At 34.4% G+C, this 26,755-nt stretch overlaps 1 protein-coding gene across 2 annotated transcripts in view; it reads right to left on the reverse strand.

Moving 5' to 3' along the window:
• Positions 1-21,836, reverse strand: part of LOC132300166 (probable sphingolipid transporter spinster homolog 2) — a 29,146-nt gene extending 7,310 nt beyond the window's left edge. The window contains exons 1-15 of one of the 2 annotated variants that reach the window (XM_059797146.1): positions 21,682-21,836; positions 21,098-21,229; positions 19,626-19,727; positions 17,017-17,121; positions 16,819-16,894; positions 12,202-12,276; positions 11,850-11,952; positions 11,706-11,771; positions 10,529-10,606; positions 9,275-9,362; positions 8,397-8,494; positions 8,000-8,076; positions 7,683-7,796; positions 6,506-6,625; positions 3,474-3,602 (exon numbers count right to left, since the gene is read on the reverse strand). In XM_059797146.1, coding sequence (XP_059653129.1) covers positions 3,474-3,602; positions 6,506-6,625; positions 7,683-7,796; positions 8,000-8,076; positions 8,397-8,494; positions 9,275-9,362; positions 10,529-10,606; positions 11,706-11,771; positions 11,850-11,952; positions 12,202-12,276; positions 16,819-16,894; positions 17,017-17,121; positions 19,626-19,727; positions 21,098-21,229; positions 21,682-21,818 — 1,500 coding nt within the window. In that variant the 5' untranslated portion in view covers positions 21,819-21,836. The remainder of the gene's footprint in view (positions 1-3,473; positions 3,603-6,505; positions 6,626-7,682; positions 7,797-7,999; positions 8,077-8,396; positions 8,495-9,274; positions 9,363-10,528; positions 10,607-11,705; positions 11,772-11,849; positions 11,953-12,201; positions 12,277-16,818; positions 16,895-17,016; positions 17,122-19,625; positions 19,728-21,097; positions 21,230-21,681) is intronic. The other variant, XM_059797147.1, reaches the window with a different exon arrangement.
• Between the last annotated feature and the right edge of the window lie 4,919 nt (positions 21,837-26,755).

The following is a 26,755-nucleotide window of genomic DNA, read 5'->3' on the forward strand; positions in this document are numbered from 1 at the left end:
AGACTCCACATCCCCACCAGCCTCCTCAAGACAATCAATCTCGGAAAATTCAACAAGAACTCTATTCTTCCTTCATTCGAGATTCCCAAAAACATCCTTATTCCACTTCTTAAGATCGAATTTGAGAGCTCTTAACTTCTTTGTTAACGTGAAACTGGGAAAACCTGTAACAATTGCTCCCTCCCACCAAGATCGAACTTTCCCTTGGAATTCCTCCGCTCTCAACCACATATTCTCAAATCGAAACGGAGATCTTCGAGAACACAAACCCCCACAATCCAAAACCAAAGGAACATGATCAGAGGTGACCCTTGCTAAAACCGCCTGAATGACATCCGGGAATTTCTCTTCCCACCAAGCCCAACCCACCTAGCATTACAAAATCCAGCAATTCAGTTCATCCACAGAGTCGTCGTCTTCACGGTACCTCAGCATTACACCAATTAAAGAAAAAAAGACCTAAACTGCAGAGAAAATCTCTATTTTCCTACCTCACTTCTAAGTTGTTTTCCTAAAATGGACACCTAGTGTCACTTTTTTAAGTGTATTTTCTTTTTTCTTCTCCCTCCTTTTTTTTTTTTTTTTTGGATATGGTTGTTCTGCTGTTAGGGCAGCAGTTCATGTTTACAGGGCTATATTCGTGTTGTGTCGAAATGAGCATATTTTGTTATATGGGTCAACCCAAACATAACCCTTTTATTATACATTTCAAGAATACGACCCATTTATTAAATAGGTAACATGACATCATCATCATCATCATCCTTGCCTTTATCCCATATGGATGGAGTTGGTCACATGAATACTCTTTTTCAATTGTTTCTTATTATTCACCATGTCTTCTCTTAAATTTAAGTTTTTTAAGTCGTTTTTAATTACTTCATTCCACTTAAGCTTTGGTCAGCCTCTTTGATGCTTAGTAGCTTACCTTTTAAACATGACCATAGGTGTTCCCTCACACATTCATTATTTATATTATCTTTTCTAGGGATTCCTATCATCCAGTGTAGCATCCTCATTTCTGCTACATGAATGCGTTGTATTTGTGTCATTTTCAACGCTCAACACGACCCATATGATCTGTGTAATAAATGGGTATAATTTATAAGCCAACATAACCCGTTTAAGAATCTATTTACTATTTTTTTTTTTTAGTTATAGAATGAAAATGTAAACAAAAAATAAAATATTGAATTGAAAATAATATATGACTAATTTTTTCCCTACAATTGGCCAAGGGTTTCACTATCATACACATTAATTCAAATATATTACCTATTATACAAGTTAAAATGGGTCATTGGTCAATCCTGCTTAACATTAATCAAATAGATGAAATCAAATTAAATGAGTTGTTCCCTTAAACCCGAAAACAATACTATTAATTAAATTGGTTAAGTGGATTGACACAATTATGACATGAACGTGATAAAGGTCAATCCCAAATCCACTAATTTCGTATTGGGTTCAACTCATGTGGTCAAATCATGCTTTTTCACTCCTATTCTCCCTTGGGGTTAGCATCCTACTCCTTACAGAATCTAAAACATTATACTCTCTCCCCGTCCCAAAAAGAATGTCTCTTTTTGATAATCTAACTTTTTAAGAGGTTGAGTTTTATTATTTTTTATTGTATTGGTAGTGAATGAATTACCAAATTATCCACAATAGACAGAGATGTGATGGTTTACTTTTTATGGATTCAATGCAAGAAGGTTAAATTGGTAATGTTACAAAAAAATAGTACTTTGACTTTTCAAATGGGACATTTATTTTGGCACAGCCAAAAATGGAAAGATGGACATTATTTTTGGGACAGGGGTAGTATATTTAACATTGCTTATGCATATAGAGACTAGCCAAAACTTACATGGGATAATGAAATATAAAATGATCTTCAAAAATTAAATATTAGAGGAGAATATAATAAGAAAAAAAAAATTGCAAATTCAAGTGGCCAACCCCATTCATATGAAATAAAACTAAGGATGATGGCGATGATGATTGTTTTAAGACACATACACCCACATCGTATAAATCGTTTTCTAGTATGATACACATGGATGAGTATATCACATCGTATAAATCGTTTTCTAGTATGATACACATGAATGAGTATATCTCTGAAAATTATTGGAATCTATTCAAACCCATCCTTAATGACAAACTCAATGAAGTCCATTTTTTCACTACAAAGATGCTTATGAATAACATTGACTTGTTAAACAAAAATAAGGAACATGGACACAAACATTGTGTAATGGATGAGGGGTATAACGAGGATTGTGCAACAAACTCAATTGTCGTAGTAGTGATTTTTTATTTTTTATTTTCTTGCACATCTTGATTTAGAATATACCCTACATACTTTTTACCACGGAAATGGGTCCTCGAATCCTAGGGCCAGCTCCAGAGCTTTTTCTTAGGAGGTTGAATTTTCCTTCCTTTCCTCTCTGGGAGGGGCAAAAGGATAGGCATCCCCCCATGCTACTGTTTAATGGATTTTGTTAAATATGAGTAATAGTCTATGCATGGAAATTTACACCTTTGCCTGCAGTAAAAGCATACCAATTGTACTTCTTACATAATTTCGGACAAAAATGCACTTTAGATATGAAATAATCTTTTTACCAAATAGATTACATGAGACAACATCCTAGCATATCAATATCATATATGAGGAGAACAAAATCCACATATACAGATATTTATGTCAACTAAAGTTTCTCATACATTATAATCACTATTTTTATATTAGATAAGTAAAAAAGCATAAATTTATTCAATAACTTGGAAAAACATACCAAATATCTCATATATTTGGAACTTAGAAGACTTTGATTCAAGTCTTGTACTCAAATCTTCTGAATACTGAGATTTAGGGGTTTGATCTACCCTTTGGACTGCATGTGAAAGAGATGTGTGTAGCTGGATGAATGGACAAAATGGAAAAGAGGGGAATAAATAAAGTTTTTAAACCCCAGGTGCTGCATTACCGATACAGACCGTATCGGCTGATACAGCACCATATCAACCAAGTCTTATGTGAAATACAGTGGAATTGATATACTGATGAGAATTGGTATCGACTTTGGCCGAGTCCGTTATGACTACCAATATGCCAAGATTCGGCTAAGTCCTAAAACCTTGCTTACAAATAGGTTTCTACCTTGCCAGACAGTGCTGATACAACTGCCAATTACCTAATGTGTTGTAAACCGCCAGTTTCTATATGGAAAAGTAGCTCACAGTGACTTGCCGAATATAATTTAATAGACTTCCATTGTATACTTCCATAAAAGGCGGCACCCTCAAAACTAAAGCTAGAATAATTTAACCCCAAAATATCAACAATTATCTCCAACGTCTTACTACTTTATACCAAAGGAGATGTGGACAAGTTTTAAAAAATATAAATTATAATAGTCTAACCATTTGCAATGTTATATGCTACGGGAACTACAAAGGCAAACCTGGAGAACTCCAACAAGTGGAGAGGAAGGTACATCACCAAATATGTGAATCAAGACAGTAGACATGGCCATAGATATCGGCCTCATACTTGGTTTAACACAATGGAGACACACATAATTCACAGGACCCTGCAACGGAAAATACAGAATGTTAATACCAAGCATATTCAAACTTCCCGTCTTGTAAAGAAAAGAATTTGTTCTAATAGCTTTCAACCAAAAGAAGTATCTAGTTAATTGCAAAGTAATAAATGGTCTTTCTGCTTGTCCTAAATGGTATGCCCTGCTAAGTGCAGTATTTTTCCAGGAGTTGTAGCCTAGTGGTATCTCCTCAGTCTTTCAAAATGAATGGTGATGGTTCAAGTCCCCATAGAGTCAGATGTGTGTAAGTTCTTGCCAAGGGGGATTTTTTTTTTTTTTTGTCTCAATCATTAATTTAGGTTTGGGTTTTAACAATGATTTGAAAGTCTTATTTGTATGAAATTCAAATAACAAGGTGAAAAGAGTTATTTGAAATTCAGGCCTCATACTACAGCAAGTAAGATCTTGGAGGTTCCTTTGATGGAGTTGAGACTCTGACTTGGCTGCTTAAGTTCTCTATTTTTTGAATTAAGACTACACTGTAGGAAAAAGGTTAAGAATTATTTAGTTTTTTAATCAATATGTAAACTCTTAAAGCACATACATTTCAAAAATTATATAAATGCAAGGACTAAAATATCATATTTAGAATAATAATAATAATAATGCATTATTAGGATCGGTTTCAGTTCAGAATATTTTGATATCTGATGCCAAACAGGGAAAAGCTGAACAAATGAAATATAAGTCAGCCTACATTGGGCCACTAAATAATTGTCAATCTATGTAACATACAGTACTTTATGGCACTACAATACCACAGTTCGAATCTCCATTCTCCAAATAAATGTTTTGCAGCCTCTTTTGTCACTATAATTAATTAGTAATACAACCTTAGAAACATGGACACTTATAGGATGAGCCATGATCAACACCATTTTGGTCATGTGCAGGATTCAGACACTTTTTGACACCCTCAGCCACATTTATAAAACATCTTTAAATGTATTCACAAATTCAAAATAAAATTCTTAATTTCACACAGGGCCAACAATTTTCGGATATGTGTTAACATATGACCAATGAAAGTTGAACATTGGATAAGAGTTTTTTTAGCAAAGGGAAAATATATAATAGTACGAAAAATCAAATTTACCATTTATATAAAATTTATACAAAGTTTGACCATATTTTAAAAAATAAAATATTTAGGAATGTTTTACTGATGCATGCATAAACATATATATACATGAAAAAACGCATAAAGAGGCACACCGTGCTCTTATTATGATCTATTTGTTATATATCATGTTATGGTCCTAAAATATTAAATCTACTAATTATGCTATAAATCAATCGTAGAAAATATAAATTTTATTGTGTCTCCTCTCCATGTTCTTGACCTGCCTTTTAAGGTTTGCCAACGTCAACGGGTGTATGTGTTTGTGTCATGTCCATGTCACACAACTTTAGAACACAATAAGCTAAAGGCAACTGAAATAGATTATTCCAAAATGAAACTGAGCTGCTATAGTTACATCGAATTTTTTTAGCCAATTAATGCTCTTTTGTAACATTAGGCAAGCCTAAAGCAGAGGAATTGCTATACCAATCTTAACTAATGATAATTAAGCCGATAGATGCCAGGATGGTTAGAGGAAGATGTTACAGAGCAGCAATATTATGGCAGCAATTGGGCATCACATATTCTACAACTAAGTTTTCTCTCACCATAACTACATGCAATGAGAAAACTCAAACCGAAAAAATACTAAAAGATGCGTGTTGAGAGGCATGCAATATGCGCCACTAAGATCGCCCTTTGCAGGAGAGAGTGCAATACCCTTGGACTTCTTAAGTAAATTTACGTTCAGCGAAGTTGAACAGTCATGAATGCAATTCCATTCGTAACAGCTAAGGTTGAAGATTCACATAACTTAATACATGACAGGTTTCACAGTTTCAGTTCGTCAACTTCAAGGATGCAGGTTATAGACCCAGTTCATAAACTCGGATAGAAGACAAATACAAAAGGTAAATTTAAATACCCAAATGTACTAAAGAGTGAGCATTTCCGCTACCTAGTCTTGATTATTCATACAGAGAGAGAGAGAGAGAGAGAGAGAGAGATATGATATTGCTTATAGAATTACAACGAGACATAGGCCAAGTAAAGAAAATGCAGGTTATAGACCTAGTTCATAAACTCAGCTAGAAGACAAATACTATAAGTAAATTTGTTTACTCAAATGTACTAAAGTGTGAGTATTTTCACTACCTAGTCTTGATTTTCATACACAGAGAGAGAGAGAGACAGATATATGATATTGCTTATAGAATTACAACGAGAAATAGGCCAAGCAAAGGAGTGATTTTGGTATATTATGTGATTCACGTATACCTACAAATTGAAAGCAAAATTCAATGAAAAATATACAGGACCAATTATACTTTATCGAAATAATGTTGGCTAAGAAACAGATTCATGAAACAAGCATATTGAAATGTAGATGAGATGGATGCTTGGCAAGATAGGAGAAGATGTGAAGACATAGCAAAAGAATAAAAAGATGGTTTGACCATGTGCAATAAAAACCAATAAATATACATCAACGAGGAAGATTGACATAGCAAAATTTTGAGGGTATCACTAGAAGTAAAGAAAGACTGGGAATAACGTGAGTTGATGTAGTTACGAAAGACATGAAAAGATGTCATTTGATTGGGAATTATGGAACTAAATAGAGCGAAATGACAAAAGTAGATTCATATGGCCAGTTCCCAAGGGAAGTTCAGTTGAATTGAGTTGAGAACCACACAATCCTAGTGCTCATCAAGCAATTTATCACATTAACTTTTTAATGGACCAGTAAGAATTTAATGCCTGTAATTGCAATAGTACATGGACAACAATACCATGAGCATCTTTCATGATTTCGTAAGAAAATTACCTGAGTGGCGAATACAAGTAGTTCACCAATTGAGAAAAGAACTAGGAAAACATAGAGGCTCTTAAAACAAAAGGCACTAAAGCAAAATACCGCTCCCGCAAACGTTGCCACTGAAAGAAGCTGCATCAGAGTACAAATACTTCAATAATACAAATAATCATTCCTACACCATGCTAGTATAAAACTGAAACCAATAAGAATAATCTTATAACCTTAAGCTGTCCAAAAAGCATAAAAAATAATAATAATAAAAATAAAAAATAAAAAATAAAAAGAGGGAAAAAAAAAAAAAAAAAAAAATTACAACTCCTAATAAAACTAGATGCCCATGATATGTGTGTGTGTGCGTGTATATTTGAGAAAATTACACTCATCACTCCAGTGACTCCATGAGGTTTGGAGTAATTACATGCAGCAATCAAACAAGGCCATAATTACCGCAAATCAAATGAATATTTTCCATATAATTGACCGCCATAACAAGCACACGGGAATAATAGTCCAGCAAGATCGCAAAATTGACAATTAAGCTACTCTTTTTTCGGCAAGTTTTTTAACTCTATTTTCCCCAGTAAGGACAACTAAGCTAATCTTGGGTCAACCATAAACCATAATCGACTCCTTTGGTGATCTTACGCATCACATATGATCCTTTTATCTGCATAAGATTTAATTGATCCATTCAGCAAGAAATTATCCATTTAATTTTTATTCTTTTAATGATTAAAACTGTAAGAGGCAAAACAAAGATGATTAGTTGCTGGGGTAATAGTTGGAAGACCCCTACCCTCTACCATACTGATCAAGAATAAACATCAATATTTGTCTCCAAAAAGAAAAACCACGTATATACACACACGTGTACACACACGCATCAGAAGTCTCAGTCTGTGATAAAGAGATATTAGTTGACAAGAAATTTTCAAAGGATATAAGAAGACAAATGCTATAACAAAATGAATTCACTGAAGATTTAAAGAAAATGAGAAAAAAAAAAAAAAAAAAAACAATGACCGAACTTTGATCAGCAGTTGGATAAGTAACCTGACAATGGGTCATGCATTTTGTATGCAGAACATTTCAAGCTCGGAAATAAGCAAGAGACAGATAATTACATTTAGAATTTATTTATAATAACCATACTAACGCCTATCTTTTAAAATACAATAGTGCATACCTTAAAAGCATTGGAGATTGTGGAATTCATATAATCCAGAACATAACCTCCTGCCAGTGTTCCCAGGATCCCACACACAATTGTAACCCCTCCAAATATCATATCTGCATTGTTCTGCCAAAATGCCAAATCTTTTTAATAAAATGACACAAGCAACTGAAGCTTTTTCTCACTTCCTTTTCTCCCCTACTAGTTTCTTTTCATTCCAAAAGCATCTTTATTATGCAAATAATGTGAAATTGAAAAGAAAAGGAAGGAGCACTTTATATGATGAAATTTGAATTATCAAAATACACTATAACTGTGTTAGAACATACCATGTGATATATATTATAACCGGCCTTTGGCCCCCAATATGAATATGCACCAATGACAAAGTTGTATGCTATATATCCTGCAAACAGCCAAGCCAATCTCAGTAAAAGCATTAGTATGCTGAAACACATAGCAAAAGCAACATGATTACTTAAGTTAATATATTAAATGTTACAAGGGAGTGATAAATTCAATAAATATGAACTAGTTGACCTAGAGCTAAGTCTATTGAGATGACACATTAAAAGCCAACAAAATTAAAAACCACATATATAGTAGCCTAAAAGAAATATAAGATCAGAACCTAAAAGAAATATAAGATCAGAACTTCTCAAGACAATCTTTACCAAACCAGCATGAAAGCTTTGTAGGTAAGGTAAAGCAGAGTGAATAATGTACCTAAAACGTTTACAACATAAACTTTCTCAAGCAGAAGCACTTTAATATCTTTCATAAATCTTGAGAACTGATTCGAACCACTGCTTGCACCTTTTGACCTGCAATAAAAATAGTGTGAAATGAAAAGAAATCCAGAACAAAACATGTAAAATTTCAGTGGCATATAATGAAGTCATACAATTTATATATCATTTGCTTGAAAGGCTTACAATTTAAATATCAAGCAGAGCAAGAGGTCGCTCAAGTTCAGCATAAAAAAATAACTTTTTCCCTAAATATCGCCAAGCTTAGTGTTAACGACCATCTACTCCAAAAGCTTAAGCTATTAGAGAGGGTGTAACTTAAATATATAAATCCTTCAACACACCCCCTCATGGTGGCTTTCTTTTGGTCCAACACATGTTTTTCAATTTTTTAATTAGGGTGACGGTGAGATTTGAACTCGAGCTCTAATACCACGTTAACCACCATCTACTCCAAAAGCTTAAGCTATTAGAGAGGGTGTAACTTAAACATATAAATCCTTCAACACTTAGATTGCTCAACTCTCAAGCCAATTGCAAGCCAAACTCAGGCAGCTTGGCATTTTATATAATCCTCAAGTCTTTACTAGCTTAGCAAGCTGAGTTCAAGTAGTTGTATAATTGTCTTACAGAGCCAAGCTCAAGCTGTGGTCATTTGCTCAATTGGTCAATATATGACCAAGTTTGGTCTTTTTATTTGATGGTAGATCTCAAACAACCCTTGAACTGACATAAACATGGATGGATTGGTTTGTTTTACAGCCTTAAAAAATTAAATTAAATTAAATTACATTAAATCATGTGCAACCATGTCAGTGGTATATGACATATAAGGAGCTGACAGGGAAGACTCACTTGGAAGGTTTATTAGAGCTTTCATCTGCGAACTCTTCCTTTGTGGACAATGTGTCACCCCTACCTTTTGAAACATCATTTGGAACATCTGTATTCATGACAAGTATTCAGATCAAATTCTTATGGCCAAGGTAAAATTCATCATGTACTACAAAGGCACCCAAAAAACCAAAAAGACTCGAACAAGAAGTGACATACTTTCAATGAAATTTAGAATATTGATAATAACAGCTGAAGACAAACTGAATGAATGACATATTAAAGACAAAATGATGCATCTTCAAGACCTGCATTTGTCATTCTTATTTTTTTATTTTCGATAAGTACATTTGTCTTTCTTATTTGACCATATGAATTGTGTAAATCAGTAGATACCCGTAGAAGCACAGACACTTCCAGTTAGAAGAGGTGTGTGTGTCGGACCCCAATACTTTTTGGACACTCCTGACACGCGTCAAACACATTTTGGATGTATCCACAATTTAGATATAATATTTTTAATTTTGGATACATGGCTTATACTTTTTGGGCACTCACCAAAATTTCACTCATAAACCTCAGAAGTTGGATGTGACTTAACAATATAATTATTAGGAAAAATGAATTGAAGGTTTATATGAATTTGAAAAAGTTCGACCATATTTAAAAAATAAATAAATAGATAGAGATACGGGGAAGTCCACCAAAAAAGTTTGAAGAAGAATGGAAGAGTAATCATCACAACCATGGACAATCATATACATACATATACTCCCTTAATTCCATAATAAATGTCAACCTTACCCAACTTTTTAAAGGGGGCATGCATTTAATTCATTGTCCCCCTTTAAAATTACAAAACTAACCAAACAATCCTTAAACATTTACTTTATTGATTTGAAAAGATTTTCAAAATTGAAGGACAAGTTAAGTAACTTACAATTTAAAACATCTCAAAAGGGAAAGTGGACATGTATTTTGGGATTTCCCACAAAGGAAAGCAAGACACTTATTATGGGACAGAGGGACAATCTGTTATGTCCTAGCTATTTCTTTGTCAACATGACAGGAGAGATCATTGATTATTATGACTAATTAGTAACAAATTCATTCCAGCAATAGAATATTATATTTATGGGTTAATTTCACTGACACCCGCTCAGGTTTGACCAAATTTCACATTGAAACACCTTTCGAAAATTACAATCACTCACACCCCAAAACACTTTTCAATGTCACAGACACCATCAAAATGGTGTGAAATGACATTCTTACCCTCATTTTTGTAACAGTATAGGTTTGTTCCAATTGGAGCCTCTCTCCAAAGCTTGAGTTCTGTAGTGCTATATATATCTGTGTATATAAATATATATATATATATGAAGAATTAGCGTGTGTATATTTTCTGGGATACATATATATATGAATAATTAGTATGTATATGTATGTATGTCTATGTGAAGAATTAGTGTGTATACCCAGAAAAATAATAATAATAAGTGTGTATATGAAGAAATAGTGTGTGTGTGTGTGTGTGTGTGTGTGTGTGAAGAATTAAGCGATCTATTTTCTGAGTTTTATTTATCTATTTTTTGGGTTTTATTTATCTAGGATTTTGTTCAATTTCTTGTAAAATTATATATATATATACACACACACACACATTTATTCAAGTAGGTATTTTGGTCACTTCACAGGGGTCCAATGGGGTGGAAATGTCATTTTACACATCAAACAGCACTTTGGTAAGTCAACACAAAGTAAATGGGGTAACAATGTATTTTTCCATATAAAAAGTGGTCTGACACATCTGTAAAGTAACTTTTGGGGGGTGAGTGAAAAACGGACTAAACGTTTGTAATGTGGGTGATAGTAATTTTCAAAAGGTATTTCAATGTGATATTTGGCCAAACATAGGGGGGTTTTGGTCAACATGATATTATTACCAATTGCACCAATTGGCAATAGATCAAAGCACCAAATACTGTTCAAGTCCATTACATGGATCCCATGCTTTAATCGCAATAGAAATTTCCAGCAATTATTGAGAAACTTTACTGAGTGCTGAAATTTAATTTCTTGGATAGCAGCCGTCCAACTAAAAAGCTTATGTCTGATGAGCAACTAATTCATCATGGAGAGTTTAACAATGAGATTTGAAATTGATTATATTTTGTCACATCAAATCAACATAAATAAAAAAATTTGCATTAACAAGACTACTGAAAGGTAAATTGGTAATAAACTTTTCCATCTGTTCATTTATATGTGTTTCCCTCTATATTTGATTACTGAAAATATTCTAACAGCACTTATCAACCCTTTCTCCAACAATAAATCTCAACCACATTTATCCATATGGTGCAATAGACTTTTACCAAAACGAAAAGAGTGCAAAAGGTGCAACTTGTACTAGTGATTAACTTTCATGCATATTAATCAAAACATGCACCTTGACTTTCTGAGACAGCGGTTTCCACACCTATCAATGCCTTTTTTGATCCAGCAGGAGCAAAACCTGTATCCAGAAATAGTTGAGGAACAGCTACAAAATGCAAACAGGATAAAACTAAACAATACCCAACACAGTATGCACCTTTCATTTGCAAAGGTTTCATAACAAAACCTAAAATAGCAAATGGAAGCATCAGAATTGCCTCCCCCCAGAATGCAAAACGCCAATTGAAATGACCTCCTACCTAAAGAACAAAGAAGAAAGATTATTGTTATTCAATCTCCCCAAATATGATTGAACCTAGCAGTTAAAATAAGATGGCAACAAGTGACACAAACAAATAAGGTATGAATTGATGAGTAGCACTGACACGGTCACAGAAACAAACAAAAAGAACACAGTTATTACAGATCCATAGATGCTCCATTAATTATGATGTAATCTTTTACAAAAAGAACCTAAATTTTAGTAGCGTCAAAGAAAATCTACTTACCAATCCACCGTAAACGTAACCAAGTGCAATTCCAGAGGGTATACACATATAAAATATAGCCAGCCATGCTGTTTTCTGATACAAAGAAACAGAATAAGTGTAAAATATAGAAAATGATAAAGTAAATGCATAGGCAACACATATAAGATAGAGCAGCTACTGATAGAGTGGCAGAAAGAGCATGTCAAATATTAATATTCAAATCAATCTCAATATGTGTACTACTGATAGTGAGATTAGATTTGAGTTTAATTTGGAGTTGGGGCAGAAATTATGAGTCGTGATGAGCAATCCAACTAGCTCCTTCACATAACGGTTTCTACTTAAGATATTCAGACAAAAATGTTCCTATGATAAGCATAGCATTACAAAACATATAAACTAACAAGCCTATGCAGCTTATTATGACATAAAAACAGGGACAAAATCACCATATATACTGAATAAAGGAAGCAAGATACACCTAAAGAACGATGCCACCAAGCAAAATCATGCTTATTTCTTACTGTTGAAATGGGTAAAGGGAGCAAAGAATTCTCTTAAACAAATAAGCCAAAGGAACTTAATGGTCAAAATGGAAAAAAAAATCAAGCATGGATGTAACTGAGTTTTGGCTTAGCTGATTGGCTTTTTTCCATTTTTAGAGACAAATTGAAATCAAGCTAAGCTCAATCAAATGTTTACCTAAGCCCAGAGCCCAACCTGTGCCCAACTCCTATGGAGATAATTTGATAGCATATCCTCCAATAATTTTTCCTTTTTATAGGTAATAAAAGTACATAACTGCAAAAAGGCAAAAGGAGACCAATGTACACACAAGGTTACATGATCTCATCCCACAAAAGCTATGTCCCCTCCACAAAACTCAAATCATCTATAGAATTTACAAAGAAGATAGATTTGAAAGTTTCCAAAAACCTAAAACTAGAGTGTATTTAGTAACAAGGTCTTCCATCTATGGGCCGAAAACTCCACATTCAAAAAGTACAGCTATTCTTCTTTTACCATACACACTACATAAAAAATAATAGAGCTGCACGCTAAACCTGCTTTAGTCTCTTGCTGGCAACCAAGGCAACAACCTTGCAGTTCCTTAAAAAACAATGCATAAACCCATAAAACCTGAAAAATAGAACGTAACCCAAAGTTCTCTAGCCACAACATAGGCACCAAAAGTTTATTAACACCCTCCTCAGCATGCTTACATATACAATACCACTTTGGAAGCATCTTTCTACTACAGCATAATTACAAAGGCAAGAATAGGACTGTCTAGATTGGTTCAAGATCTGTCTTCACCTCATAGTCAATCAGACTAAAATCTGAGTCCAACTAAATTAAGAATTACCAAATATATGTATATTTCTATAAGGATAAATAAATAAATTTGTAAAATATTTGTGATAATAAATTTACACATTAAACCCTAATTTTTTAGGTGTCCTGTATTCAAATCTTATTTAGATTTTTGGATATTTTATGGAATTAGAACTCAGCTAGTTAGATCGAATTCAGATCTCATCAGATCTGCACTGCATCAGTCTCATACTCTCGTTACTAGCCTAGATAAGAATTGCCTTAAGCTGCTATTCAAATGAAGAAAGATACTTTAGATGGCATTTTGGTTCCCAAATGTTTTTCCAAGAGATCCCATTTGGACAGCCACTGCACATGATCTTATGAAATAACTCCAAATTGACCACAGTGATCTGCCTTCCTCTCACAATGAACAGAGATCCCATTGGGAAATTGGTTTAAAAGCCATTATTTCAAAAGTTCTCTCTTCATACCCCCTCTATTTGAACTTGCTGAATATCATTGACTAGTTAGAAATATATTGCCAGAGTAGATCCCAACTTGATCATATTAAATATGTATATAATATCAAATTAAATATTTAATAAAAAAATATAAAATATTATTTATGTAAAACTCCAACATTACAAGACCAAAGGGTATTATTGCCCATATAACAAGTTCTTTTGGGTTAAAACGGTCAATTGACGTGTCAAAAAAGACTTTGCACAAGGTCAAGGGTAGAAAAGTCATTTTGAATGGTTTCGGGGATCATGGGTATCACACGTCAAATGTGGAGGGGGTCGTAGGTATCATGTGCCAAACTTAACATCTACATGTAATGAAAGCAAACCTCAAGAGTATCAGTGTAATTTACCCTTTTCTTATTAAACAATATAAAGTGTATTAGTTTATGAAATGGTAGAGGCAAAAAATATTAGAGTTTTGGTGTTTTAGTTTATGAAAGCATATTTTAGTATCTTTAGTATTATAAGAGAGTATTTAAGTAATCATGAAATATAAACGGGGCCGGGCGAGGGTACTTATTCCCATCCCCGCCCCGCACCCATGCAATTTTTACCCCTCGTCCGTTCCCGCCCCGTCCTCGATTAAACCATCCCAAACCCGTCCAAATAGGGGCAGGGCGGGGTAATTTCCCACCCTTAGACATAACCCATTGAATGTCAAACAAAGAGAAGAAGGGTCCATAACTCCCTTGCTAAGCAATGGTTGAAAAGTAATTTTCAATTTTCAATTCCCCCGGCGTATGGGGGGACACATATTGAAGCAGTTGGAAATAAAATTCCTCTATTCGCTGAATTATGAATGGTCACCGAGGGCTGTGTGGCCTAGTGGTACTTTCTCACCTTCCAAAGTAGAAGATCTGAGGGTTCAAACTCCCAAAGGGGCATGTGGGTGTGTGAGTTTCTTGCAAGGAAGGGGGAAAAAATTATGAATGGTCAATGTCTTTCCCAAGAACGTTGTACATTTTTAGAGGGTGTCCCTTAGTGCATCACAAAGCTCCAATGGAATGCAAGACAAGTCCTCTCCCACTAAAAATCTCTTACAAGAGATCACCTCAAATTTGCCCTTACTCAAAGGTTCCCATTTCCATTTTTCAACAACTGACAAAATGTTAACAAAGACATTTACTTGTGGCAATCCATGAAAAAAAAATAAAAATAAAAAAATCCTAACTAATTCGAGAATAAACTCTTTAAAAGCTAAGCACATCATAGAACCAAGTACCAACTGAAAGCATTTAACTATTAATGGTGGTCCATGAGTAGAAATGACTACATGTAATATGTGATAAAACGAATACAAATACATGTATTCTACCTAATTTCACAATGCTCAAGCCTCAACATAAAATTAAAAACTCGTCATGCAATAGTACAGAACAATCTAGTGTACTAAAAACTAATAGACAGTAAGGTGTAATATGTTAAATACAAAAGAGAGAAACTCTATATTGTATATTGATATTGATGTGTATGAGATGAATACAAGAGGGGTTTATATAGTGTGATGAACAAGTAAACCCTATATGTATATGGTAACTATATATTTAGTAATCCTATACAAGGTAAACCTATATATGGTTAATCCTATATAAGGTTAGAATATATTATACAATATATTAATAATATATTCTACAATATATTCTAACAGCCCTCCTCAAAATCAAGGTGGATTGAATAAAACCATTTTGAGTTTGGAAATGATTAAGATCTTGAAAGTGGCATGGCGGAAGCGATTTGGTGAAGATGAGTTTTCACCCATGATGAAGATGGAGGCACGATTAACAACTGACGTGGCACTACTGCTAGCACCACTGCTAACTGTGTCAGACATGGCAATTGACGTGCCAGGTGACGTAGCACTACTGCTGGCACCGCTGTTGATATGTCTTGGAGGCTACTTAGGCAACTGATGACGTGGTAGAAAAACGCAGCGATGCTGACGTGGCCTGACACATGGCGCGGCGATGCTGACGTGGCAGGATGACGTTGTCATTCCCGATGGTAACTACTATAAACTGATGGGTGATTAATTTGTGAAGATTCACCGCGTTGAAGGCGCGTGTGAACGCATGATGACCACTGATGACTCGTGGTGGCGCGGTGACGGAGTTGATCCGACACGTTGAGATGCGGGATTACCACTGGTGCGTGTGAACGTGGAAGAGTAGGATTACCACTTGAGGCGCATGGTGGCGTGGTGACGGAGCTAATCCAACACGTTGAGCATCTCTGAACAAGGCATCTCGTTAAACAACGAGGCCTCCCTATACGGGGCATCCCTAGGCGAGGCTTCTCTAAACGAGGCATCTCGTTGGGTTTCCTGAAGGAAGACTTAGACAACGAGGCTTCCCTAGACGGGGCATATGAAGATCTTGGAGTGCAGAAGCGTGAGTTTGCTGGTCGATCGCCCCAGCCGAGGATGGGGCTGGGGCTAATGGTGCCATCCCCGGCAGTGACTACGATAAACTAGTAGATTGTTTACCAGAGATCGAAAGGCTCTGATACCATATTAAATACAAAAGAAAGAAACTCTATATAATATATTGATATTGATGTGTATGAGATGTATACAAGAGGGGTTTACATAGAAGGGGTTATATGTGATGAACAAGTAAACACTATATATATATGGTAACTATATATATGGTAATCCTATACAAGGTAAACCTATATATGGTTGATCCTATATAAGGTTAGAATATATTATACAATATAGTAATAATATATTCTACAATGTATTCTAACATAATAAATATTAAATGTCATGCATAAGACAAAAGGGAAGGAAGAAAACCTGCGCAACTGGAGCATTATCATCAATGAAAGGAGCTGCAAGACTTATAAAAGAAGCCTCACCAACACCCACTAACCTAAAAAGAACAATGTAACAAAAAGAAGAATAAAAAATTATGTTATGATGATCAGTGAAGCAAACAAATAAATTCATGTGTTACAACATACCTTTTCAAGCTAATCAAAGAAATATACTCACATGCGGCAGAATGTGATGGACCAGAAATCAAATGAAAAACCACAACCAGCAGTAGCAAAAGTCCAAACTGTCAATCCAACTCCGATAAGCCTAAATGGATTAACGCTGCAAATTTCATACACACAAGGACCAATACAATAGTAAATCAATTAGAAAAAATCAGGACCAAACTCTTAACCAAGACCAAAAGGCGGCCGGAAAAAGAGAAACAAAAACAAAAAACATTTTTTTTCTCTTCTTTCAATCTGAGTGAATTAAATGGCAAACCATGATGCTAGAATGCACAAAGTTAAATTTTCTCTAAAATCAAAATCAGATCAAGATACTTGTGCTTGATCCTGACTAATCCATACATCAGGGCATACCATTCTGAAAATGCCAAAGAGGAATTGGCATCACACCATGTCTCAACTCTCAGGTCTCCATGCATCAAAACCTTTTGAAGAGAAATTTTTAGGGAAATTGTCCAATACGATAGGGAAATGTTCATGCAATTCAAATACCAGAAACAATGACCAATCTGACTGTTAACTAATGCCCAAAACCGTCATAATCAAATTAAAGCATTTTTTTTTTTTGATAAGTAAAATGTATAAAAGGCGTTCAAAAGGGGAACGCATCCCAAGCTATACAAAAAACTGAAACTATGATCTCAAGGAATCCACAAAGTCCACAATATCCTCAATGGAGGAAAAATATCGCCCCCAACCCCAACAAAAAAGAGTACAAATAATAGAGAATTTCAACACCCCAATGGAGGCCTCCTTCCCATCAAAAGATCTTCTATTCCGCTCTTTCCAAATGCTCCACCAAACACAAAAGGGGGTTATCCTCCAGAAGACTCTCGCCTGAGCCCCCACCCATTGGCCCCTCCAAATATCCAGCAAATCCCGAGATGTCCGAAGCATAACCCAATGGATACCAAACAAATCAAAAATGAGACTCCAACAATCATGAGCCACAGGACAATGCAGCAACAGGTAATCAAATTACAGCATGAATTTAAGGTATTATAATAACCTCAAAAGCCGACTCCGAAGAAATGCCTTCTTTTACAGGATAATTTTGCTTAACAGACATAATATTACCATGTCCAAATGGTTTGCATGAAGTGGCATTGCCTTAGTGCAGACACTGGGGATGTACTTTTATCAATTTATACTTTTCCAGAATTATCAATGAAACAGATTTGGCCTAAATACCTGTATAAAGAATGTAATGATCAATTATTTTTCCATCATTCTCGCATTGTCATCATCATAATCAATACAAAGCACCACCACCACCATCACCATCACCATCATCATCATCCTTGCCTTAGTCCCATATGAGTGGGGTCGGCCATATGAATTCTCTCTCTCCAATCTTTTCTATTACATGCCATTTCCCCTATTATATTTAACTTTATAAAGTCATTTTTAATAACCTAATCCGATGTTATTTTTTATCGCCCTCTCAATCTCTTACCTTCTATAACAACTAGTCTTCCTCACTTCCCCTGCATCTCCAGGTCTCCGACAGATGTGTGCAAACCATCTCAATCTACTCTCTAATTTTCTCACAAATGGGTGCTACACCTAATTTTTCTCTCTCATTAGGAACCTTATCTTTTCTAGTCTCTCACTCCACACATCCATCTAAACATTCTCATTTCCGCTACATCAAGACTTTGTTCTTGTCCCTCTTTTAGGGCCAACACTCCGCCCCGTACAACATAGTTGGGTTTAATAATGGTCCTATAAAATTTTCCTTTTAGCTTATGTATTATTCTTTTAACACATTTTTCCTACTCGCTTGCCGCCATTTTTTCCACCCACACCTATTCTACTAGTTATGTCGTTATCTATTTCTGCATCATTTTGAATTATCAACACTAGGTACCAAAATTGGTTGTTTTGAGTAACCTTTTGGTTTTGAAGTTCTATTATTGTGTTATCAATGTCCGAATCTTTGTTAAATTTACACTCCATATACTCGGTTTTAGTTGTACTAATTCTCAATCCTTCGATTCTATAGCATTTCTCCACATTTCTAGTTTTATTGTTAAGTTCTCTTCAAAGATATCCAAGACCACGATATCATAAGCAAACATCATGGTACGACTTTAGTTTTTGTATTAATGTAGATATCTTGGATGCTTTTTATGATCTGTAAGGGAACTTGTTTTCTTTGGAGGGCACACCAAATTATATCTCTTGGGACCCTTTCATACACTTTTTCTAAGTCTATGAAAAACATATGTAAGTTTTGTTGCTTACTTCTACATGTTTCAACTAATTGCCTAAGTAGGTATATAAGCTTCCATCTCAGCATGAATCCAAATTGGTTATCTGATACCATGGACACCATCCCGACTCTAATTGAACGTGTTACTTTAGCTCTTGACATGCTATCTTAAGTTTTGACTTTTATTGCATATGGATACATAAAATTTCAAATTGTATTTTTAACTATTAATCATTTGGTTCATCAAGATACAAATATTTTTCAGTGTGAACATCCATATTATCATAATTCACTGTGTTCAACACATTGAAACTTTATCATTCCCCTTCCAAAACATCAAGGCAAGATGGGGCTGCCAAGATTGAACCACAAAAGTTTATTACCTCTTCGCTAAAGATGCAAATATTGGAGATGCCACAAGAAGTCCAACCATGAAAGCAGAAGATAGAACGCCATCCTCGAAATTGTTCAAGTTAAAATCACCCCTGAAACAAGAATAATTGTATATAAGCTGAAGAACTAAAAGACTTTGGGGGGTGGGGGGGAAGGGGGAAAATTGTTGTCAAGACACTTTGTGAAAAAATAATTGAAGGTGAGGAGTTTTGTGATAGTAATATTACAAACACCAAGTAGCGCACTAAATAAGGTTGATTGGAACATAACAGTAACTATAGCTAATACACGCATGTGAACATTTTTCACCAGTAAGAAAGAATTTTATAAACCAAAAGAAATGCACATACTTGCAAACCAAAGTCCCCCCCAATCCTCTCGCAGAGAGAGAGAGACCTATCCTCATAGCGCCTACCCTCAAAATAATGTAAATATACAAATTTTTTTTTTTTTGTTGATAAGTAAAAATTATGTAAATATACAAATTGAGAAACAAAACCATGAGAGCTAAAAAGAAAATGTGACCATAACTTATTAGCATCAACACTCGCTATGCAGTCTATATACATCAGATAGGCTATCTTCCTCTAAACTGCAGTAACTATCTACCATTAGAATGCCAATATGCAGCAAAATTCCAAACAGATTATATCTGTCTCATCTGCTGAAAATCATGAACAACTCAAAGTGCCAAAAAACCACCCCTAACATCCTCTGCAACAGCAAAGGGTACTCTCTCTTTGTCCACGTAATCCTTCTCAAAATTATTCACTACCTTTTACTTAGTAGTTGCTTTTGTGTGGATATCTATTGCAATGGATGGCAAAATATCAAAGTTGATCGTCACAAATGTGTATAACAAAAGACATGAAACATCATATATTTATTTTTTTTACATATGGTGTTAGGAGCAAACAATGGGTTACTCAGAGGGTAGCCCTCCCCTATACCCACAGGCCACAGACAAATCTTCTCTTTACTCCCCTTCTCAATAGTCAATACTCTCACGAAGATGAGATTAAATCCCATACCTTTGGTTCAACCATCTAGATTTCGAATTTTTCAAACAAATTCGTAATTAGTCTCGGACTCCAAGGTCCTTAGAAGCCATGTTCAACTGTGTTTTTCAAACAAATTCACAATTAGACAAGAACTCAAAGGTCCTTAGAAGACATGAACCTTTTTCTTCTTTCTGAAAATATGCATTTGCTTTGCATATGAACAATATTAAGAACAGCAGGGAGAAAATGGCATATAAAGACCAACAGAAATTTCCACTCTGTATGTATTGGATAAATTTGTCAGTGTCTTTAATTGGATAACCTCATAGCATAAAGTTATGACAGAACCGGCAAACATGAAACGGAGAAGAATAACACGACGAAAAATGATCATAAAGAAAACAGCATAAAAGCAATAGTAGAATCATAATATCAAACCAAAGCCATTAGTTAAGACTTACTGAATTCCACTACCAGAGGAGCATGTACCACTTGTTGTGCAAGTTCTGCGACTACCATTCACACCATTGCTTGCTATTGCTCCTCGATCCACGTAATTTAACAAGTTAATCACACAAAATATAATGAGTAACCTGCACACATAGCATTAAGAATTCCATCATAAGTTACATAACACATTCTGATTTCAATTTGACCAGCAGAACCAGTCAAAAACCCTAACCCTCACTAAAACAGAAGGCATTTTCCTGAAAACTCTCAACAGAAGCATCTTTGACCAAACAAAACTGCAAAAGGTCAACTCCGTATCTACTAAAATCACAAACCCATAAATTTCTTCATCCAAACAAATCAAACAAAAAAGACCCAAACCAACAGTAATCATTTCCTAGTTGCAACTTCATTGAATTCCAAACAATTTTCTATTGGGTTGCCTAGAAATCGCACAAAAATAAAATCAAAACACCATTTCCTCTAAAACGAGTGAGTCGAGTGAAACCCTTTTGATTTCTTTCGGTAAAAAAAAAAAAACCCAGATTGCAATATCTTCATCTATTTTCTTCATATATATATATATATAACGTACCTTTTTGGAGTGAACCACGAAGGTTTGGGAGGTGATAGTGTGGTGTGAGTTCTGGCCATGTCTGTCGTTGCTACAGAAACAGCCACAGAAGGGTTTGATTCTTCCACTGGAATGGCCTTGGGCTCTTCTTCTCCCATACGAAAATAATACTATATATATATATATATATATATGGTATAATAGTAAACGTGTGTTGTTGAATGGTAGTTTAGAAGAAAAATGGGTGCCTCTTCTTCTAAGCTTCTTCTTGTTACGTCAGCTTCAAAGCATTTATACTTTTGTAAATTTTTAGTTACTTTCCATTTTTCATTGACTTCGGTAGTAGTATTAGTAGAGATAAGGAGTTATGGAGTAACAAAAAGTATCTTTAATTTATTCCGATAATTTTGCTGATTTTTTTAACTAATTTAGATATGCCTTATAATGTGTTCCGGATAAAGTGAAACTACTATTTTTTTTTTTTTCTTTTTTGAAAATTTTGAACGAAAGAGTTAAATGAGAGTATGGCACCTTTTATTGCATTATATTTATAAATTTAGAATTGGGATAATAAAAGTATGAATTTTGATCATAAATTACAAATTTATGTTGGCGGAATGTCCAAGTTTGTAAATTTACAAGGTAATTTTGTCTTTAATTATTAAAAAAATTAAGATATAGAAAAAACTGATGTATGAATATTACTGTATCTTTCTCTCTCTCTGTGTTTGTGTGTGTGTATATTTGACAAAAAAAGAAAAGAGGAAAAAAAAAAAAAAAAACTTTGAACGCTTCAATGTCTCTTTCATTTTGTGTCATATAGTGTTTGTTCGTTTTAATGTTAAATTTTTAATTAATTTAATGAAATAAATAATCTTTCTTTTTAAAAAAAAGTACAAAATTGAAGAAATTAAACTCATTTTTTAAGTTGAGCCTCATGAACTATTTTTAGGTTCAAAGAAGACGGAAGTCATATATTCATAATAAAAATTAATTTTTAGAAAATTAAAACTTCCTAAATGAAATATTTCACTTTTTCTTGCTAATCCAACTTCAAAAATCTCAAACTTCAAGAAAAACCTTTGTATTTTCAGAATAACATCTAAATTGAAAATTCAATTATAATTAAAAATGACTAGAAAGTCATAGGCCCCATAACACATATAAGAGAATATATATATATATATAATAATGACTACATGACCGTTGTAGGAATAGTCATGTTCTGGTAACTGTTTGGTTATAACTGGGTGAGATCCCCATTCATCTAGAGACATGATCCTTACTAAGGGTTTTTTTTGGGAAAAGTCAACATTACTACAGTAATAGGTCAAAGTCACTATTTCTATAGTAACTGTCGGTAGAATCACTATTTCTACAGTGCTCCCGACAAGGAACTATTCATCTACAGTAACCGTCGGCACAAACGATAGGAATAGTAACTCATTATTCATCACTATTATCTTGTTTGCTTGTTTTGTTTAAATCATTCTGTTTATTGATTCTCATATCGTTATACTCCTACTCCTTTCTGTATGTCCAGATCCAAACAATAAGACCCAAGCCAAACAGTAAGACCCAAGAGAGGCCTGAGCGGGACGGCATAAGCGGATGAGCGCGTGGATAGGATTTAGATACCACTTTGAGAGAATCATGACAATAGTATGTTTTATCCAGTCAATCACCCAGAGATAGTTCGAGATAAGAAATCATGAATAGGTTATTCAGGTCTTCCTCTTCAATGAGTTCTAGATCCAGAACTAGCCTACATCCCCCAGTTCCAAACATAGTCAATGAAGAAGAATACCAAGTTGAAGATATTAGTTTAGATTTTAGTGATTGGAGTATTCCCCGTATTCCAACTAGAGAAATCTATAAAACTAGTTTCTTTAAATCAACTTTCCTTAGTGACTATACAGTTAAAACAGTAAAAAAAATCTACTCTCTATCCAAAGAACATGAAAAATGCAAGTTACTCACTAATAAAGCAATCAAGAGACATAAAGATCGTGGATCCAATTTCATCCACATAGGTTTAGTCCAAGTGGCCATTAATCCATTTGGTGGTACTGGTCTCAATGCCTCAGTACTCTTAGCCTTACGAGATGCTAGATTCCTAGATTATGATGATAGCCTTTTAGGAATAGTTGAAACTAGTCTCTGTAATGGTCCAGTCCATTTTAATTGCTATCCAGATCTAACCCTCAGTTTAACTGATCCTCACCTATTAAAGGCCTTAACCCTTAATATTAAAACTTCTGGTTACAAAATGCTCCCTGTATCACAACCTCTAGGTCTTATTTATCGGATTTATTATAAGACAAAAGGAACTAATCTCAACATTAAAGTAATGAAGAAAGATGTTAAAGGACATACTTTATTAATTGAAAGTAGTTCTGCTGATGCTAATATTCAACTCAAGAAAACTATTGCTTGAAAAGATATTTCTTTACCAAATGAATGGATTATTGAGAATGAAAACCACCCAGTTAAAATACAAAATGATATCTGCAGTCTTGATAGAGTCTAGGAATATCTTGACGGAACAGTCAGAATAAGTTTTGATGAACAACGCATTCTAACCCGTTCTCGTCCTTCTACTTCTTCTAGACTAGATCCTGACAAAGATAGTAACTCAGTCCCTCCTCTCGCAAGAAAAAATTCAAACTTAATCCTCAGTTTAAAGACACTAAGTTAAAAGGCATTCATATTGAAGAACAAGTTAGTCATCCTTGTTATGAGCAAACTCCTCTAGCTGATAACAAGTCTCAGTCTGCACCAAATTCCTCTTCACCCTCTGATTTCATTGGTAGCCTTAACCCAGTAGATCCTTCATTAAACACTATTAGTAAACCTTTTAAATATAATCTCTCCAAGTTACATGATGAATACTCCTCTCCAGAAAACAAGCTTAAAAGAAAAGCCTTCAGAAAGTCACATACTGAAAAAGAACAACAACGAGTCCTCCGTCATTGGCAACGATTTATAACAGAACATCAACTAGAAATCAAAATTTTCGATTATCTAGAAAACTGTTACAATCAAGTCAATGTCCAAACCAAAGTCAAGTGGAAAAAACCAGATAAATCAATAGTCTCCTCTTCCCATCCTCCAATAGACTCCGTCATTCTAGATCATATGGGAACAGAAATTCCTGCCTCTCCTTTAAAAGTCACTACCACAGTCACTGATAACGACACACGAAAAATCATTGAACAAAATAATTTTACTAATCAATATTTCCATACTACTGAGACCCAACCCGATAAGATTGAACTTTCCCTCACTCAGACTACCATTCCTCCTGTAACTACCACTCCACTTGAGTCACCTATTATTTCTATGCCCACGCAACGAAAAGGCCTCCCCAAGGCCCTTCCTGATCCTTCTGTCATTCTCCAGATCGAGACTCTTCTCAAAATAATGGAGAAAGGCAAAGCCATTAAAGAAGACAAAACAATCACTGTTATTAATAATACTGATGATTCTGATAGTCCTTCGTCCACCTCTAGTTACCCCACTGATATCCAGCAAATCGAACATGCTTTTTCTAATCTTGAAATTAATTGACTAGTCAATAAACGTGTTAATCCAACTAGTCTTACCAAAAATTAGTACCCCAGGCCGACACCTCCTGATCTTCAATATGAAGAAAGAAATATTCAAAATCAATTTTCTGTATCCTCAGTTAAACTCTATGAATGGAATATAAATAGTTTATCATAACAGGAAATTCTTAATAAACTCAGTCATATTTATATGGTGGCTAATAATTATGTTACTACACATAATCTTAGTCAACCAAAAATAGTTAATTTATTAACCTCAGGATTTTCAGGGATGTTAAAATCTTGGTGGGAGAAACATCTAACTGAAGATTCTCGAACACAAATAAAAAATGATGTTCAAAAGGATAATGATGGTCTTCCTATTTTTGATGAAGCTATAGGTCGTGCTATTCCTGATAGAGTTAATACTCTTGTTTATACCATAGTTGATCATTTTATAGGTACTCCAAGTAACATCACTTCCAGAATACATGACCAGCTTACCAATCTCTCTTGTCCAACCATAAGAGATTTTAGATGGTATAAAGATGTATTCTTATCTAGAGTTATAATGAGAGATGAGAGTAACAAACCATTCTGGAAAGAAAAATTCATTAATGGATTACCTAACCTCTTTGCTCATAAGATTAGAGATACTCTTAGTAAAGCCACAGGTAACATTGATTATGATACTCTCACATATGGCAATATCATCAGCTTAATCCAAAAGGAAGGATTACGGATGTGTATTGACATGAAAATTAGTAACCAGTTATAAGATGATAGGAAAAGAGCTAAATATGAAATGGGAACCTTTTGTGAACAATATGGTCTTCCACCCATAACTCCATCTAGACAAAACCCCAAATCACAAAATAAGAGTTACAAAGGTTACCGTAGGAATTACAAAAACAGGAAACCAATCTTTCCAAAAAATGAATATTATTCTTAAAAGCCTAAACCTAAAAAGAAGTTTAGTAAAAAGGTTTTTAAGAAAAAGAATACCCCTACTACCACAGATATTAGTAAAGTTAAATGCCACAAGTGTGGTCGTCTAGGTCACTTTGCAAAAGACTGCTATGCAAAAACAAAGATCAATCAGTTACAAATCCCCAGTGACATTAAAGAATCCATTTACCAAATTCTTCAGTTAAAAGATACTGATGATAGTAGTAGTGATCCAGAAGTTGGTTCCTCTTCCCAGTCATCCGATGTTTCTCCTAGTTCTCCCAATATTACACTAGGATGTAAAGATAGTTGCTGCAATCCTAATAAGTCACTTAATGTCCTCACAAAAAATGATGAACAAGAACATCTACTTATTGATTTAATTAGTAAAGTAGATGATCCTGAGTTAAAAACCTTATACCTTAAAAAACTTAAGGTATTATTAGGCAACTCATAACCTGAAGCCCCTACAATTAGTAAACCTAATTTTAGTCTATATAAAACTTTAGAAAGGTTTAATAACAAACCAAAAGAAGTCACTATTCAACATCTTCAAATAGAAATTAACATAATAAAAACTGAGATTAAAAATCTCAAGA

The sequence above is a fragment of the Cornus florida genome, unplaced genomic scaffold, assembly GCF_030987335.1.
Source record: "Cornus florida cultivar Cherokee Brave unplaced genomic scaffold, ASM3098733v1 CherokeeBrave_3.0.0_Hap2_Chr03, whole genome shotgun sequence".
In the NCBI taxonomy this organism is placed as follows: Eukaryota; Viridiplantae; Streptophyta; class Magnoliopsida; order Cornales; family Cornaceae; genus Cornus; species Cornus florida.